At 50.5% G+C, this 14697-nt stretch overlaps 1 protein-coding gene across 1 annotated transcript; it reads right to left on the bottom strand.

Moving 5' to 3' along the window:
- Positions 1 to 8615: 8615 nt before the first annotated feature.
- POU3F2 (POU class 3 homeobox 2) lies at positions 8616 to 13036 on the bottom strand. The gene has a single exon (XM_058734777.1). It carries the CDS (start codon positions 12753 to 12755, stop codon positions 11424 to 11426), a length of 1332 nt encoding a protein of 443 aa, XP_058590760.1. The 5' UTR covers positions 12756 to 13036; the 3' UTR covers positions 8616 to 11423.
- Between the last annotated feature and the right edge of the window lie 1661 nt (positions 13037 to 14697).

The following is a 14697-nucleotide window of genomic DNA, read 5'->3' as shown; positions in this document are numbered from 1 at the left end:
TCGACTAATGCAGGCTGCTATAAATGACACCTAGAGAAAGATGCTATAAATGTCAAGAGGTTGTAAGACGTTAAAGAGAGCTGGGGCGGGGGGTGGGGGGAGGGGGGCAGTGGTTCACTGGAGTACTGGGCTGACCCTGGCATCACAGCGGAACTACAATCGCTGCGACTACTGTTGCTGGCGCTGGAGGCCCTAATGATGGTTTTAGCCACAAGCCAGAGGTTGAACATCAAAAAAAAAAAAAAAAAAAAAAAAAAAAAAAAATCCCGTGCAATGGTAGCCCTGATTTAAAGCTAATCAGAATCCATGGTTCCCTTCCTAGATAGTGCAATTGAGATGGCTATTTTTTTTCCTTCCTCCACACTGATAGACATAAGGCTGCATCATTATTTTTTAAGCTACATTTTTTTTTTTTTCCTGAACAGTCAGCAGAGGCCTCGGGTGGAGTTGGCGGCAACAGCTGTTCACATCGGTCTTGCACTTTATACACTTTCTGGTACGTTATTTCAGTTGAGCCTTACTTTAAATCCTGTTGGAAAGAAAGAGGGGGTATTATCCTCATTCTGCAAAAGAGAGGGACTGAGGTCTGGAGGTGTCCGCTGACCTCCCCTAGGCTGCTCACACCTAAGTGCAGAGCTCCTACACAAATGCAGGTCTTCTGACTGTAGGCACATTGTCAGCTCCCTTAGTACTGCGGCCTGTGGTCCTTGGCCTCCTCTCGCTCCTTATCACGTTGCTGGGATAACAGAAGAGGGAGGAATCACCATTCGTGGCGAAAATGGCCTACAGGGTGGGAGAAGGACTAATTAACTGGGCTCCGAAGGAAGCAAAGTTCAGCTCCATATATCGAGTTGCTACTTTTGGTAGTTTATTTGGGGGAGGGGTGTTCTTATTCTGGAAAGCTCTTCCATGGATCGGTCTCTGTTCAAGTGACCGCTAGAAACTCGCTTTTGAAAACTAAGACTGAACAAACCTACTATCACAGATGAAACCTAGGCGGAATTAAAATAGCATTTACTGGGGCTCCTTTTTTCCCCCCGACGAAGCATCCTATTATTAACCATTACTTCTTACCTAGTATTCCAATGCCCCTCAAAGGCTGGGGCTTCTCTGAGAGACTGAACACTTGCCAAAGTCCAAACACGTAAGGATCATAGGTTGGGGAGCAGTTCTTTCTTCTTACCTTTATTTAGGGGGAACCTTTCTGGTATAAAATGTATGGTCTTTGCCGATGAAGCTTTTCAAGTCCGTACTCAGGAACTACCTAGACCCGGATGTTTAGAGACCTTCGTATGAGTCATATGTACAGAGTCACCTTCGTAAGTGTTTGGCTAGGAGGAGTTGAGGGAAAGTACGAGTGGAGAGGGAGAGAAAGAGGAGGGGGAAGGCAATTGGTTCTGAAACAAAACATTCGAACAGATTGGGAGGCTGTAAAATCAAGAGTCATTCCGAGCCGATGCCACTGTGGGGCGCCAAAGTTCTACTCGGCTAAGGCCTGCGGCCGTGGTGCGAGGTGCGAGGACAGAAGTCGTGGCGAACAGATGCACTGGGGGAAGAAAAGGGGGAGGAAGGAGGGAAGGAAAGGAGAGGAGGGGTGGGGCTGGGGTGTCCTTTATTCTCCAGTTAAACCCGCCGGGGAGATTTTGTTACATAACAAGTCTGTGCGTGGTGGAGGAAGACTTTGTTGGAAGGAGGAGAGAAGGAGGGTGTGAATGGGGGGGGGTGGGGTGGGGTAAGATCCTAGAAAAGAAGACAATCTCAGACCACTGGGCTGACCAAAGAACACAGACGCTCCTCTTCGCCTCAGAAATTCTCGGGCTTCTTCTCAAGCTGGGGCCACGACATCTTTTAAAGGGGCGTGTGAGGGAGGAAGATAGATTAGGAGAGGATCTGCTTGCTCCCCACAAACACTCCGGCCTCCCCGCCCCACTTCCTCGCCTCCCCCCACCCCTGTTTGGGGGCTGTCGCCTCCGGGAACCGGGGCTCGCTCTGTCTCCTCCAGGGCGCTGCAGGGCGGCCCAACTCCATCTGCAGCCCCCGAGGACTCCTCGGCCGGGATAAAGGGCGGCCTCCCTCCGCCTGCGAGCGTCCCGGATGCTCAGCCGTCAGCTGCCGGGCCGGGAGGCGCTGATTTCATTCCCGCGCGGCTTTCGCGGCGGGCGGCGGGCGGCGAGGGGCGGAGGGCGGGGGGCTGGCGGGGCGGGGTGGGGGCGGGGGGCGGGAGGCTGCGGCCGAGACCCCGGGAGTCTGAACCCGGCCCCGCCAGGGTTTATTACATCGCAGCCACCGGCAAAGGTTAGGAACGCGCATTCAGAGACGGGATAATCCGAGTTTAAATATTAACAGTAAAAGCAGAACCGGTGGAATATTTACCTAGAAACTGAGCAGATCTCCTTTTGCCAGGGGAGAGGAGCGCGGAGGAGGCCGGGCTCCCAGGCCTGCGGCTCGGAAGCGGCGCTTCCCGGTGGCGTCTCCGGGCCGGCCAAGACCCACCTCGGGAGCTTCCTCAGATTGTGCTTAAGGCGGGGAGGGCCGCTGACCCCCTCGCCCTGCCAGGTCGATCCGAGTCTGCGGGACTCGGTCCAAATCTTCTGCTTTGTCATATTCTCCTTTTTAAGGGTCTCCCCGAGCAACACAAAAGGTGCAGGAAAGTGCGTTGGATCAATAGCAAAGATTGTTATTTAGATAACGAATTAATCTCCCTGTTATAATACTTTTATAGTGAACTTTGCACCCCTTCCCTAAGAAAAAGGAATTTAAAGGGAAAAAAGTCTCAAACAGGATTAAGGTTTTAATTACAATTCCCTATCGAAATAGTATGTTTGATGAGCTGATCTTATCAATTAATAGTAACATTAAAGCCCAAGAAACAGATTCACGGAAAATATGCTTAAGGGCGTCTTTTAAAAGTAATCGCACCCAGGGAACCAGCGGGTCAGCAGGCCAGCGATGCGGCGCCGGAGCGGGTTTCGGATCCACGACTGCCTGGACTCGGCCAGTGCCGGCGCGCATCTAGGGCTCGGGATGGGGCGGGGGCGGCGGGGCCCCGACGCTGGGAGACGCGGCCGCGCGGGTGGGAGGGAAATAATAAATAACAAACGCCTCTTCCAAGCTGAGGCCCACATCAAAGTTGGGGCCCCACAAGGGCCGTGCAGTTCACTGCGTTTGGGTCAGCGTTATATTCCAGGGGCAAATAAAGTAATTTGAACATGCACCAACAGTTTTCCATAAAATACGAGTTAAAAGAAGTAATAGAACTAATCACTGTCTCCTCAAATCAAGTAGAAAACATTTCAATGCACTAATTAGAGTAATTAGAATAATAAGCCTCTGCCTATATGTGGTAAGACAATGTGTACAAACAACTTTATTTAATGTATACTGGTAATCAGCGATGCGTGCCTGCTTGAATGCTTAGCGCAATAAAACTACCCTCCGTCCGCCCAAACAATCAAATACAAATTAGTTTAATGATTGTGCCTGCTGAATGTCTTAGAAATCCACAGGCAGAGGCGAGTAAATAGAAGCATCCTTGTTTGCGTGCGTCCTCGCCCGGGATGGCCGCGGGGCCCGGTGAGTGGCCGCAGGCTGGCGCGGCGGGAGCGAGCAGGAGGCCCGGAGCGCCCGGCGGAGGCCGGGCCAGGCGCCAGCACCGACCTGCGCCCCGCCAGAGCCCCTGCTTCCGTCCCTGGCCGCCTTCCCACCCCTCCTCAGCCAGCTTCCCGCCTCCCTGGCCCCGCCGCGCCCCCCAGGCCCCAAGAGCCCCTGTTCCCCGCCTGGCCTCTCCTCCTCCAGAGGCGAAAGGCCGTGCTAGAACTCCCAGCACCTGTCTACGAGGGCTTTAAGAACTGAGGATCTCTTCCCATTAGGCGACTCCTCCCAGGAGCCTTGGAGGGCTGAGGCGGGGGTTGGGGGCGTCCGGCCCGTGCTGTGAATGCCCAGACTGCAGAGGGGAACTCCGTGCCTCTGATCGTGGGGTGTGGCCCCTCCCCGCTCGCTGCCCGCTTCTCTGACTTGGGATGCTGGGGTGCCCAAGAAGGGCTCCCTGGTTCCCTTCGCTGGGGAACTGGTTTTCCTCCTGTACTGTAGATATAAGAGCGACTTTAGACCCAGCAGGGAGTGGTCCGTTTCCGAGGGGTTTAGAGGTTCGTTTTCTTCCAAGCTTCAGCATTTGGTAGGTAGGTTCTTCTTCATTGGAGGCAGGGAGCTGAGGTCAGGAACAGCCAGAAGTTTGATGGGTGTGGGCTGAAGGGAACATGCTTCAGAACTTCGTTTGCCAGCTCTTGGCTCCTTTGCTCTACTCTTTGCCTCCCTCCCACTCGCCCCCCCAAACTAAACAAATAAACAAGAAAGGGCCAAATTGCTCTCCTTCCCCCTTTCCTCCCCAGTTTTCCAGCAGTTGCCTCCTCTGCCCTCTTCTCTTGGGGCATCTTCTCCCACGATTGCCTCTCTTGTGAGGAAAGCAAGGTCCTGGGCCCAACTTTGCAGAGTCAAGCGGAAAACCCGCGCAGGCACAAAGCTCGGAGATTCCCTGGCGCCTGGACCCTCGACCCTCGGTCACCTCTGCGCCCCATTGCATCTCTGCCCCAGCCGCACGCGCCCCTAGAGAGGCCCCGCCAACTCGCTGCGACTGTAACCAACTTTCCCGGGGGCGGCAGCTGTGCCCAAGGCATCTGCCCTCCCCCGCCCCCACCTCTACCTTCAGCTTCGGGTGGGAGAACCCACCACTCGTTGGCTGCCCCCCCCCTCCTCCCGACCTCCAGGGTCTCCTTGGAGAGTGAGTGCGATGGAATAGCCGGCGACGTCCGGGCTATCGACCCTCCCCGTAAAGATTCGGACGTCGGAGCCGCGAGAGCCGCAGAGTCCCCCGGTTCCTGGCAAACACTCTGGAGCTGTTCGCTGTCCCAGAGCGAGGGCCGGGGATGGAGTACAGGGAATGCCCAGCTCCCCGCGCCTCTCTCCTCCCTGCGCCGGCAAGCTGGGCAGTCTGGGCCTTCCTTTCAGCGGCCTGGGCTTCCCCGAGGTGGGGGTGGCACTGCGGGGCTGGGGTGCCTCCTTGGGCCTGAGCACCGAGGAGAAGCGGCCGGCAGAACCCTCGACCTCCTTGGCCAGGCGCTGTAACAACTTTGAAGAAATATTTGGTGAAGGGAGCAAACAAACAAAAAGTTATTAATGTCGAGTCATTGTCTCCAGAATCGTGCGCTGTGGAACGTAAAAATTCTTCTGCCGGAATGAGATTTCTGAACAGAAGGAGGGAAAGAAGTCCCCACCCCCCGCCCCTTTCCACGAGGATTTGCCTGAACCCTAAAGCCCAGTGATTTACAATGGCTGATGTGTATTACACACCCGCAAGAAACTTTTTCTTTTTTTCCCCAGTCTCCTGCCAAACTCTGGCCAAATTTGTGTGTGTGCCTTACTCTCCCCCCCCCCCAAATTTAAACAACAAACCCAGAGGAAACACTGGCGGGAGGAAAAATATATGCCCCAAATCAAAAAGGATGCAGGTTCAAATTTACTCCACAGCGAGGTTTCCTACTGCTGTCGTTCTGCACGCCGAGAGTTAATCGTATACAATTTATAACAATCAAAATCCCCTCCATATTGCTCAGATGGGGTCCTAATGCTCCCCTGTCTTTCTAAAATCAGTGACAAGTGAGTCTTTGTGGGGCATTTATTTCCTTCTTTTTTTCTAGATGACAGGTCCCCATTCTGAGAGCAAAGAGCTGTGTGCCGCCAGCTACAGACCACACTCCAGAGCCCAGACTCTTCACGTACGAACCGCATATGGAAGTTTTTTTGCCCCCCTCCCCCCAAATCTCAGACAAAGAGCTATAAAAACTCAGAAAGACGTGAAAGGAATAAACTTTAAGATATAGATGCACTTTTACTGGTGTATTAAATAACATTTCAGACATGTTTTTTTTTTTTTTAAAGAAATACATCTTAATGTTATCAACAACCAGAATTCTAACAATAAGAGGCCAGGGTTGTTTTGATGGGATATGATATTGTTTCTAAAACCTCTAACAGCTAAGCCAAGCAGAGTTGTTATTAAGGTAAAGGGAAAGTACTACATGATAAAGTTAATTAACTTTCTTTTTCTTAAAAAATAAAGGAGGGAACAAATTTCCCAGCTTCCCACAAAACGTAAGAACAATGTGAAAGTATTCTGATTGATTATCTCCATAACCAAGCGAAGGCTTTAAGAAAACTCAAAAGCCATTTTCTGGTCCTCCTGTACCCACCTCTAGATAAGGACGCATTGGAATAACTCTGGCCCAAGTTCTACAAAGGTGGGCAAGTTTATTCCACAGTTTTCTAGCTGAGAGGCAAGCCCCTACCACTTTTGCATTATTTCCTGTACTGAATCCAGCGGTGAGAATAGGTACCAGGAGCCCTGGTTCTCTCCTCCCACCATCTGCCCCCTGGTAAGAGATTATGCATCACTGAAAAAGTAAACTTTCCCAAATAGGGATCCTGTTGGTATAAAATTTAGCTGAACATCCCATTCCGTCATATTGTGAAGCTTCATTCATAGTACCTCCAGATGTACTTTCATTTTAAATAGACACTGTCCCTTTTGCCTCACTGAAATATACAAGCAGACCCAAAGAAACACTTTTACCTTTGACCCTCCCTTCACCATCCTTCTTTCTTTTTCTGTAAAAGCTCCACTCTTTATCTCATTCTTTAACTTGTCTAGGCATTCAATAGAATCTAGAACAGAGTTCTATAAACCGATTGAAAAAAAAAATCAACAAAGACAAATCACAGAAACCAGTGACAAAACGATAATTTCTCTCCCCCAGAAACACAGCACTACCCAAGCTGCTTCCATAGTAAGGCAAAGGAAAGGCGGATGTATGCAGCTTAGAGATGCACAGGCACAGGTACCAAAGCACTCCCATGCCATCCCCCCCTGCCCCCCCATTGTTGCTGTTGCATCTCTTTATTAGTTGGCTTTGGAGAAATAAGAAGATAGAAGGATGAGTGCCTTTATGAAAGCCATTTCATCAGAACGTTTTGCCAACCAGTGTGTGGCTTTCACTGGTAGGAGCAGGAGGGGAAGGAGAGTGCTTTTGTTGCCGCCATCTGAAATATAAAGGAGGTAACTTCATGGGAACTGAGAATGTCTACAAGTGCCAAGCACAATGTTATTTGTGGCCATTCCCTCTATCTGACCTTCACACGACTCTCCCACATGATCCGTTCTCCCCCATCGTACACCATAAATTTGAAAAGTGACATATTTTGAGGAAACACAGGAGCTTTTTCAGGACGGCCGCGTTCTGCATTATTGTCTTTGGGGAAAAGAAAGGGTTTGTCACTGTGGCTAGCCAACATCCTAGGGATGGCTGCCCCACAAATGTCTCCCAGTGGCAGTGATGGAGTTTTTTACGTTAGCGTGTAATACATTCCCCAAACTGGCAATGAAAGTGCCCGAGTAGCTTTCTAATCTGAACGGCAAGCATGGGTCAAAACCATGGCGTGTCCGTTTAACACGTGATGGTTTCCAGTCAGTAGCCCCTGTGGCTAAGAACAAAAAAAGCCTTCTCAAGGTCCACTAAAATGCCCTGCAGAGGGCAGATGCTGCTTGTTTTCTGCCTACAATGGAGGAGGATATTGACCCAGAACTCAAATCTATATCCAGCTTAAACATTTTACCCATCAGCATGTCTGCGGTCACAAAACACTTCTTCTTTCTGTCACTTCTCGTTCAGACTATTGATAAGATCATTTGGCTGAATCTGTTTGGGACCTGTGTAATATTGACTAGGAGTTAGAAAAGATGATCAGATGTAATAAACCCAGAAACTACCTTTCAAAATGGACATTTATGCTTAAACCAGTGTTTCAAGGAGCACTCCAAATATATCAGCAAACTTGTAAACTAACCCAACGCTGCTTGGATTTTCCACTAATCTTAAAACTGATTTTGGTAAGTATAATGCTCCATAGGAGACTATCTGAAACAATCTGTTATTAGCATCACAGCCTGAGTCTCTCCCATACATTCTTCTCTCTTTTTTTCTCTCTCTGTTTTAGAGCCTGTTTGCTTGCCTGAAGAGAAATAGATACTATTGTATAAACCATTGCAAAATCCATTCCCCCCCCCCCCCCCCCCGTAAACCTAACAGGAATAATATTTAGGTCCTACCTCTAATCACTCGGTAAACACACATCTTGCATATTGTCAGAGTTACTCTTTGTTGGAAGATATTTGTTAATTATTAAAAAGAATAATACCCTTAACTAAGCTTTGCTCTTTTAGATCCCAAATTATGTGAGGACAAGTGGGTAAAGATTAAAGTCCACCTAGTTGATTGATGCTCTCCAAAAAAGCACAATCAGTTAAGGTAAAGGTAACCTGGAAAGAAGATGTAGGGATATCTGCATATATTTAAAGGGGACAAACATCTCTCTGTTGGACGCTGAAATGGCAAACGAATCAGAACTCAAACCCAATGACCATTTCAATTTAGTGCTATGGGCACAGTGACTGAAAGGTCTGGGACTGATAGTTTTTTGCAAAGAAAAGTGAAGTAGAATCAGAACAGTAGTCTCTCTTAAAAACAAACAAACAAAAAAGCTCTGAAAGTTATAAACATGAAACCTGGCAGTATACGCATAAAATTTATTCCAAAACTTTATGAAGTATAAAGGAAGGGAAGTATTTTACACACAACTCAACTCAGTCAGTATAAGGTCTAGGGTTTCCCCCCCCTTAAAACTTGGCACTATCTTTAAAAATAAAATAAAGATATTTCAATAATTAGAACAAACTATGAAGGTATTGTGCATTTCTGTTTTATGTAGATAATAAAATATTACTTTAACATAAATATATAAGGATCTCTGCGTTTTTATTTTCCCCACAAGCACAACCAAATGTACCAAAACAAAGTATTTTTAAAGAGACTGAACAAAAAAATTACATCCCATATAGATTTTGCTCATCTACTCATTTAAAGCTACAGAAAAACAGTTTCCAGAACCTTTTTGCTTTAAAAGAAATAAATATACATTGAGGCAGGCCACTTAAAAATGATATGAAAATATTTCCCTGGGTAGCATTAAAAAAAAAAGAAAAATAGACAAAGAAACATTTAAACTATTTCTGCATTTCAAAAGACAGATATTAAACATATATACATAGTGGTAAGGTTCAGTGGTAACTTTCTTCTTAGTAAACCCAAGAGAGTTAGAGGAGCTATAGACAAGTCCCCTGAACTCCAGCGTCTGACCTTACCCACTTGGTAATAAGAATCTGAAAATTCATTTCCTCCCTTAACCATTGGCTATTTGCCCTGCTCTGGATTGCTTCACTAGAGGCCAGTCCCCACACCTCAGGAACAAGCAGTGTGATACAGCCCGAAGCAGCAGCTCTGTGTCCATCTCCTCGTGACATTCGTTGGGGGAAATGAAATACAGGCAAATAAATATGCCCATTCTAAGTCATCATTTATCTTGCAAAAACATTGAAAATGAAACAATCACAGGTGTTTGAAAAGACAATATAAAGCATATTTCCTAAAACCTTAACTACTGAGTGCAATGCTAATCTGATGCTGAACCATAATTTTATGGTATTGAGAATTTAATTTTTTAAATAAAGATTTGCCTAATACTTAACCAGAAAAAAAAAAAGCCCCAAACTTTTAAGATTAATAAAAAGTGTTTTCCCTTTTAGCGCCCTTTTGTGCTGATTATTTTTTTTTAATATTTTAACTGGTCACAGTTTAATGGTATTTATTTTCAATAGTTAGAAGTTTTTTCACCTACACTTCCCAGTAGAGTCTTTTGTTATGGGAGTTAACCATTTTCCATCAAGATAAGGTAAAAGCGCACTTAAAACTATTAACAAAGGGAGAAAAGGAAGGATAGAAAATAGCATTTTTTCCCCCAGTTCATTTGGCTTCCTTAGTGAAAGAAGGGGGGAAAGCTGTCTAGGTTAAACTGGTATTTTCTGTGATAAATTATAGGAGAAGAAGGTGTAGGACCTTAAATTTGATTTGATAAACAAATGAGCTAGTGAAGACAAAACCAGCCTAGAGTGGAGATATCCTCTGTATGCATATGGGTATTTGTGCAGTAAAAAAAAGTCTCTGCATACACCATTAAGTTCCCAGATTATTTTCTTTACGTTAAAAAAAAAAAAAAGCTATTAGAGGAACAAAGTTTAACTGCTGCTCTCAGCACAAATAATTCCTCATAATTAAGTTATTAAAACTGAAGGCAGAGAACTATACAGGGGTTTCTGAAGATATATATTTCCCTAGTTCTCTTCAAAGTGCCACTTTCTGTTGGACGACTCTGGAAATACATTTATAACCTCCACATTTCCTCTGAGCTCTTTCACAATGGGCCCGCCTGATAAAATGAAGCAATCAGTCACTCACTATCGATTTTTCTTTTTCTCCCCTCCACAACCTCCCCCAGAAACACTGCCTGAAAATGAAGTTTACTTTGTGGCTGGTCACAAAAAAACCAATGCTTGACTCATTTTTGTATTCCAAACTGGACTCTTGCCTTGGATAAAGCGGGTAGACCATGCACGTTTCCTGAAAGCAGAGAATTATTTATTTTGTATGAAGCCAATCGTTTTTGCTTTGGTAAAAGAAGCAACTAAATGTTACACCAATGTTGGGGGGAGCCTGAAGGTAACCAAAGTTCACAAACAGGAAGAAGAACAAGGGGCAACACAAGAACGTTAGAAATGGAGAGTAGCCAAGAGCTGGCTTCAACTCTCCCTGCTGAATAAAACAACAAAACAAAACAAAACAAAACAAAACAAAACCCGGCAATTTCAAAATTAACCGTGCGAGAAAGAAAAATACGTTCAATGAATTTGTTGGTGTAAACTTCAATTTTCTTGCAGTGCAAATTTATGCGGTTAAATTTTGACTACATCAAAGAACATGTGTATTTTTTCCTCCTTCCTGATGAGGATCCACATTAAATCAACACAGCAGAGCATGTGCCAACTCCGAGCATCAGGAAGCTGTTTTGTGTTTATCACGGTTTGGTGGATTTTTTTTTTTTCTTTTTGGTAATTTATTTAGTTTTGCCAGGTATTTAACTCAGTGCTTGCCATCTCTCCTTCTCTCTCTCTCTCTCTCTCTCTCTCTCTCTCTCTCTCTCTTACACACTCTCTCCTCACTCTCTCTATGAGACACTCCACTCCATTGCCTGGGTACTAGCCTGTAAAGGTCAAAACACATCATTACACCTGCTACCGTTTAAAGGATAGTCCAGTGCCTTAGTTGCTTTCCTTATTATTTTTTTCTTTTTAAGGGACGGGGAAATAATAATTAAAATAAAAAGAACAATCAGAAGTTAGAGAGGGAACAAGGGGGCCGGGAAAGGGCCGTGGACCGTAGGGGAGGGGGAGCCCCGCGCTCTGCCCCTCCCCCCGCTCGAGTTCACTGGACGGGCGTCTGCACCCCGTGGTGTGGTGGCGTGTCCCTACTCCCCCCGTACACATCCTCGGCGCCCGGCAGAGTCCCTCCGGGAGGGGTCATCCTTTTCTCTTTCTGTCTCCTGTTACAAAACCAAACTCTCACCACCTCCTTCTCCAGCTGTAAGCTGTCCGCGAGGGAGGTGATCTCCTGGGCCGAGGGCTTGGGGCATTTGAGGAAATGGCTCTCCAGAGCCCCCTTGACGCTCACCTCGATGGAGGTCCGCTTTTTCCTCTTGCGCCCCTGCGCTGCGATCTTGTCTATGCTCGTGGGGCTGCCCGAGGACGAGTCCGCCTCCTCCAACCACTTGTTCAACAAAGGCTTCAGCTTGCACATGTTCTTGAAGCTCAGCTGCAGGGCCTCAAACCTGCAGATGGTGGTCTGCGAGAACACGTTGCCGTACAGGGTGCCCAGCGCCAGCCCCACGTCCGCTTGGGTAAATCCCAGTTTGATCCGGCGCTGCTTGAACTGCTTGGCGAACTGCTCCAGGTCATCCGAGGTCGGCGTGTCCTCGTCCGAGTGCGGGTCGTGGTGCGCGCCGGGGTGGCCCGGCGGGCCCTGCGGGGGCGGCGGCGGCGGCGGCTGCTGATGCGGGTGCGAGTGCGGGTGAGGGTGGTGGTCGGCGTGGTGCGGCTCGTCGTGCGCGTCCCGCAGGCCGTGGTGGTGCAGCCCCGCCGGCTGCCCGCCGGCGCCCAGCATGCCGTTCACCGTGAAGCTGGGCTGCGAGTAGAGCAAACCGCCGTTGGACGCTCCCATGGAGGGCGGGAGGTGCGCTGCAGCCGCGGCGCTCCGCCATGCCCCGGGCCCCGGGTGGTGGTTGGCGGCGTGGTGCACCAGATGCGGCGGCCGCTGCTGTTGCTGCTGCTGTTGTTGTTGCTGCTGCTGCTGTTGCTGCTGCTGTTGCTGCTGCTGGTGCTGCTGCTGCAGGGCGCCTGGCCCGTGCAGCTCGTCGCCGCGGCCGCCCTGCTGTACCACCACCGAAGGCTTGATGTCCGGCTGGCCCAGGGGGCTGGTGGACCATGGGGAGCCGTCGCCGCCGCCCCCGCCGCCGCCCCCGCCCCCGCCGCCGCCGCCACCGCCCCCGCCGCCGCCGCCGTGGGACAGCGCGGTGATCCACTGGTGAGCGTGGCTGAGCGGGTGCCCGTTGCTCTGCAGCGCGCCGTAGTCGCCCTGCACCAGGCTCTGAGCCTCGCGGTAGCCCCCCGCGCCCTGCTGCATGCCGCCCGGCGGCTCGGCGTGCACGATGGAGGCGCTGGAGGTGAGCAGGCTGTAGTGGTTAGACGCTGCGGTCGCCATGACTCTCGGAGCCGGACTGAGCGCTCCGGTTAAAGGAGCCGCGCATTTGACAGTTACTTTTTTGCCTCGGGCTCCTCTGCTCGCTCGCTCTCTTTCTCTCTCCTCTCTCTCTCCCCCAGCGGGCAGCTCCGACGCCCGCTCCGACGCCTTCTGTTGCTGCTCCTGCTATTACTGCTGCTGCCGCCGCCGCCTCCCGCCCGCCCTCGCTCTCTTTCTCCTCCTCTCCCTCCTTCTTGCTCTCGCTCACTCTCTGACTAGCTCCGCGCTCCCCCCTCTCCCTGCTCTCTCCAGCTCTCTCCCGCTCTCTTGGCAGCGCCAGCTCGCAGCGGCACGCGCCTGGGCCCCGCCCCCTCCGCCCCCTCCCATTGGCTCCGCGCCCTTTGATTTACGTGGATACCGCTAGCAACCTCCCAGGCCGGCGCCACTGATTGGCGTAGAGCTGCCCCCTCCTCCTCCCCCCCGGGCTCCGAGTCCTCTCAGCCCTCCTCCAGTCCCCCCTCTCCACCCAATTCAGATTCTCTTAGTTCTCACCACCCCAGCTCTCCAACCCCGGGGCTCCTCCGCCCCTCTTGGATGGGCCCCGCCCCCCATCTGTCTCCCTAGCAGACGCGCGGTGCGCGCGGTGTGTGTGGGGGGGTGCTGATGGTGGGGGGCGGGGGGCAGCCTCAGTCCTTTTTCGACCACAGCCACTTGGAAGACTTGGGTGTGTGGGGGTTGTGGTGGCGGGGGGGGGGGGTGTTGGTCTACCTTCTCTTCCTGTTAGGGCTGGGGTGGGGGGTGAAGAAGGAGAGAGAAAAAGAAAAGCTGAGTCGCAGGAGCCAGGGGCAGTCCCGTTTTTATTCACCTTGGGACACACACACACACACACACACACACACACACACACCAGCGTTTCTTAAACCAAGAGTCAGAAGCCAGACTTGTCCCCCTGTTGAAGTCTCCTTTACCCCCACGGATAGAATTTCAATGTCCACGTGCTTTTTGCTTCAGGATGTGCGGACACTTTTGCCCCCAAATGAAGGTCCTTTTCCTCCCTTCCAACCCGCCGCTAAGCACAGGCTCCCTTCCTTTTAGGTTCCAGGCCCAGTTGTCTCCCAGCCCCTGGGCGACAGGACCCCATGAGAGGCAGGCTTAGCCTGCGCTCATCCACTAGTGAGAAACTCCTGTAAAGGCGCGGAACTGCCTGCTCTGACAGCGCAGCGGCCTGGACCGAAAACAAAACAAAACTCATAAAGTCTGTCAGATTAACTAACACACTGGGGCGCGCGCAGTTTTTGGCTTAGAAAACCAGGAGCCTGAGCGGGAAGACCTTTGCCCTGTGTGAGGCCACAGAAGCGCTGGCAAGGGGTGCTCAGCCTCCGGGTGCGGTGGCGGCACCCAGGGCCGCTCCGGGAAGCCGAGACGCGGAGCTGCGTGCGCGCTTGCCTGTGCGGCTGGCTCTTCTCGATACAACTTTTCCGTTAGCTGCTTCCAAAGGGAGGAACGGTGTGTGAAGGAAAATGGGCTGATGCTAGGGGAATCTTCCTAATTAGTAACTTCTACGGACGCCAGCGGGTGGGGCTGGTCTAACTCAGCTCTCGGGCGCTCGCTGGCTAAGCTCCAGCTTAGCCTTCAGCCGTGAACTCCAGAGCAAGACTGCGGGAGAGTACACCGCGGCGCCGCTCTACTGGGCGCGAGCGCGTCGCTTGGTCAGTTCCCTAGCCACCGGGAGCAGGTGCCTGCCGCGGGCTTAGGAGCCTGCGAGCCTGGTGGGAGAGACTCAGGCGCGGACCCTGCCTGCAGCAGCGGGACCACCACGCAGGGCCAAGTGAAGGGCGCGGATACTGCCAAGAGAATCAAAAGTTGCTGCCGGGAAAAGAAAAAAAGACCCCAGGGAAAGTGACTTTCGTCCCCACCTCTCACCCTTGGCCCTGTGCGTTGTAGCGCTGGCGCTGCCGGGGGT

The sequence above is a fragment of the Neofelis nebulosa genome, chromosome 6, assembly GCF_028018385.1.
Source record: "Neofelis nebulosa isolate mNeoNeb1 chromosome 6, mNeoNeb1.pri, whole genome shotgun sequence".
NCBI classification, from domain to species: domain Eukaryota; kingdom Metazoa; phylum Chordata; class Mammalia; order Carnivora; family Felidae; genus Neofelis; species Neofelis nebulosa.
This window is presented reverse-complemented; position numbering and strand designations above follow the sequence as displayed.

What these genes read in the sequence shown, in the direction of transcription:
- POU3F2 (XM_058734777.1), bottom strand. Translation starts at nt 12,755, where the DNA reads ATGGCGACCGCAGCGTCTAACCACTACAGCCTGCTCACCTCCAGCGCC.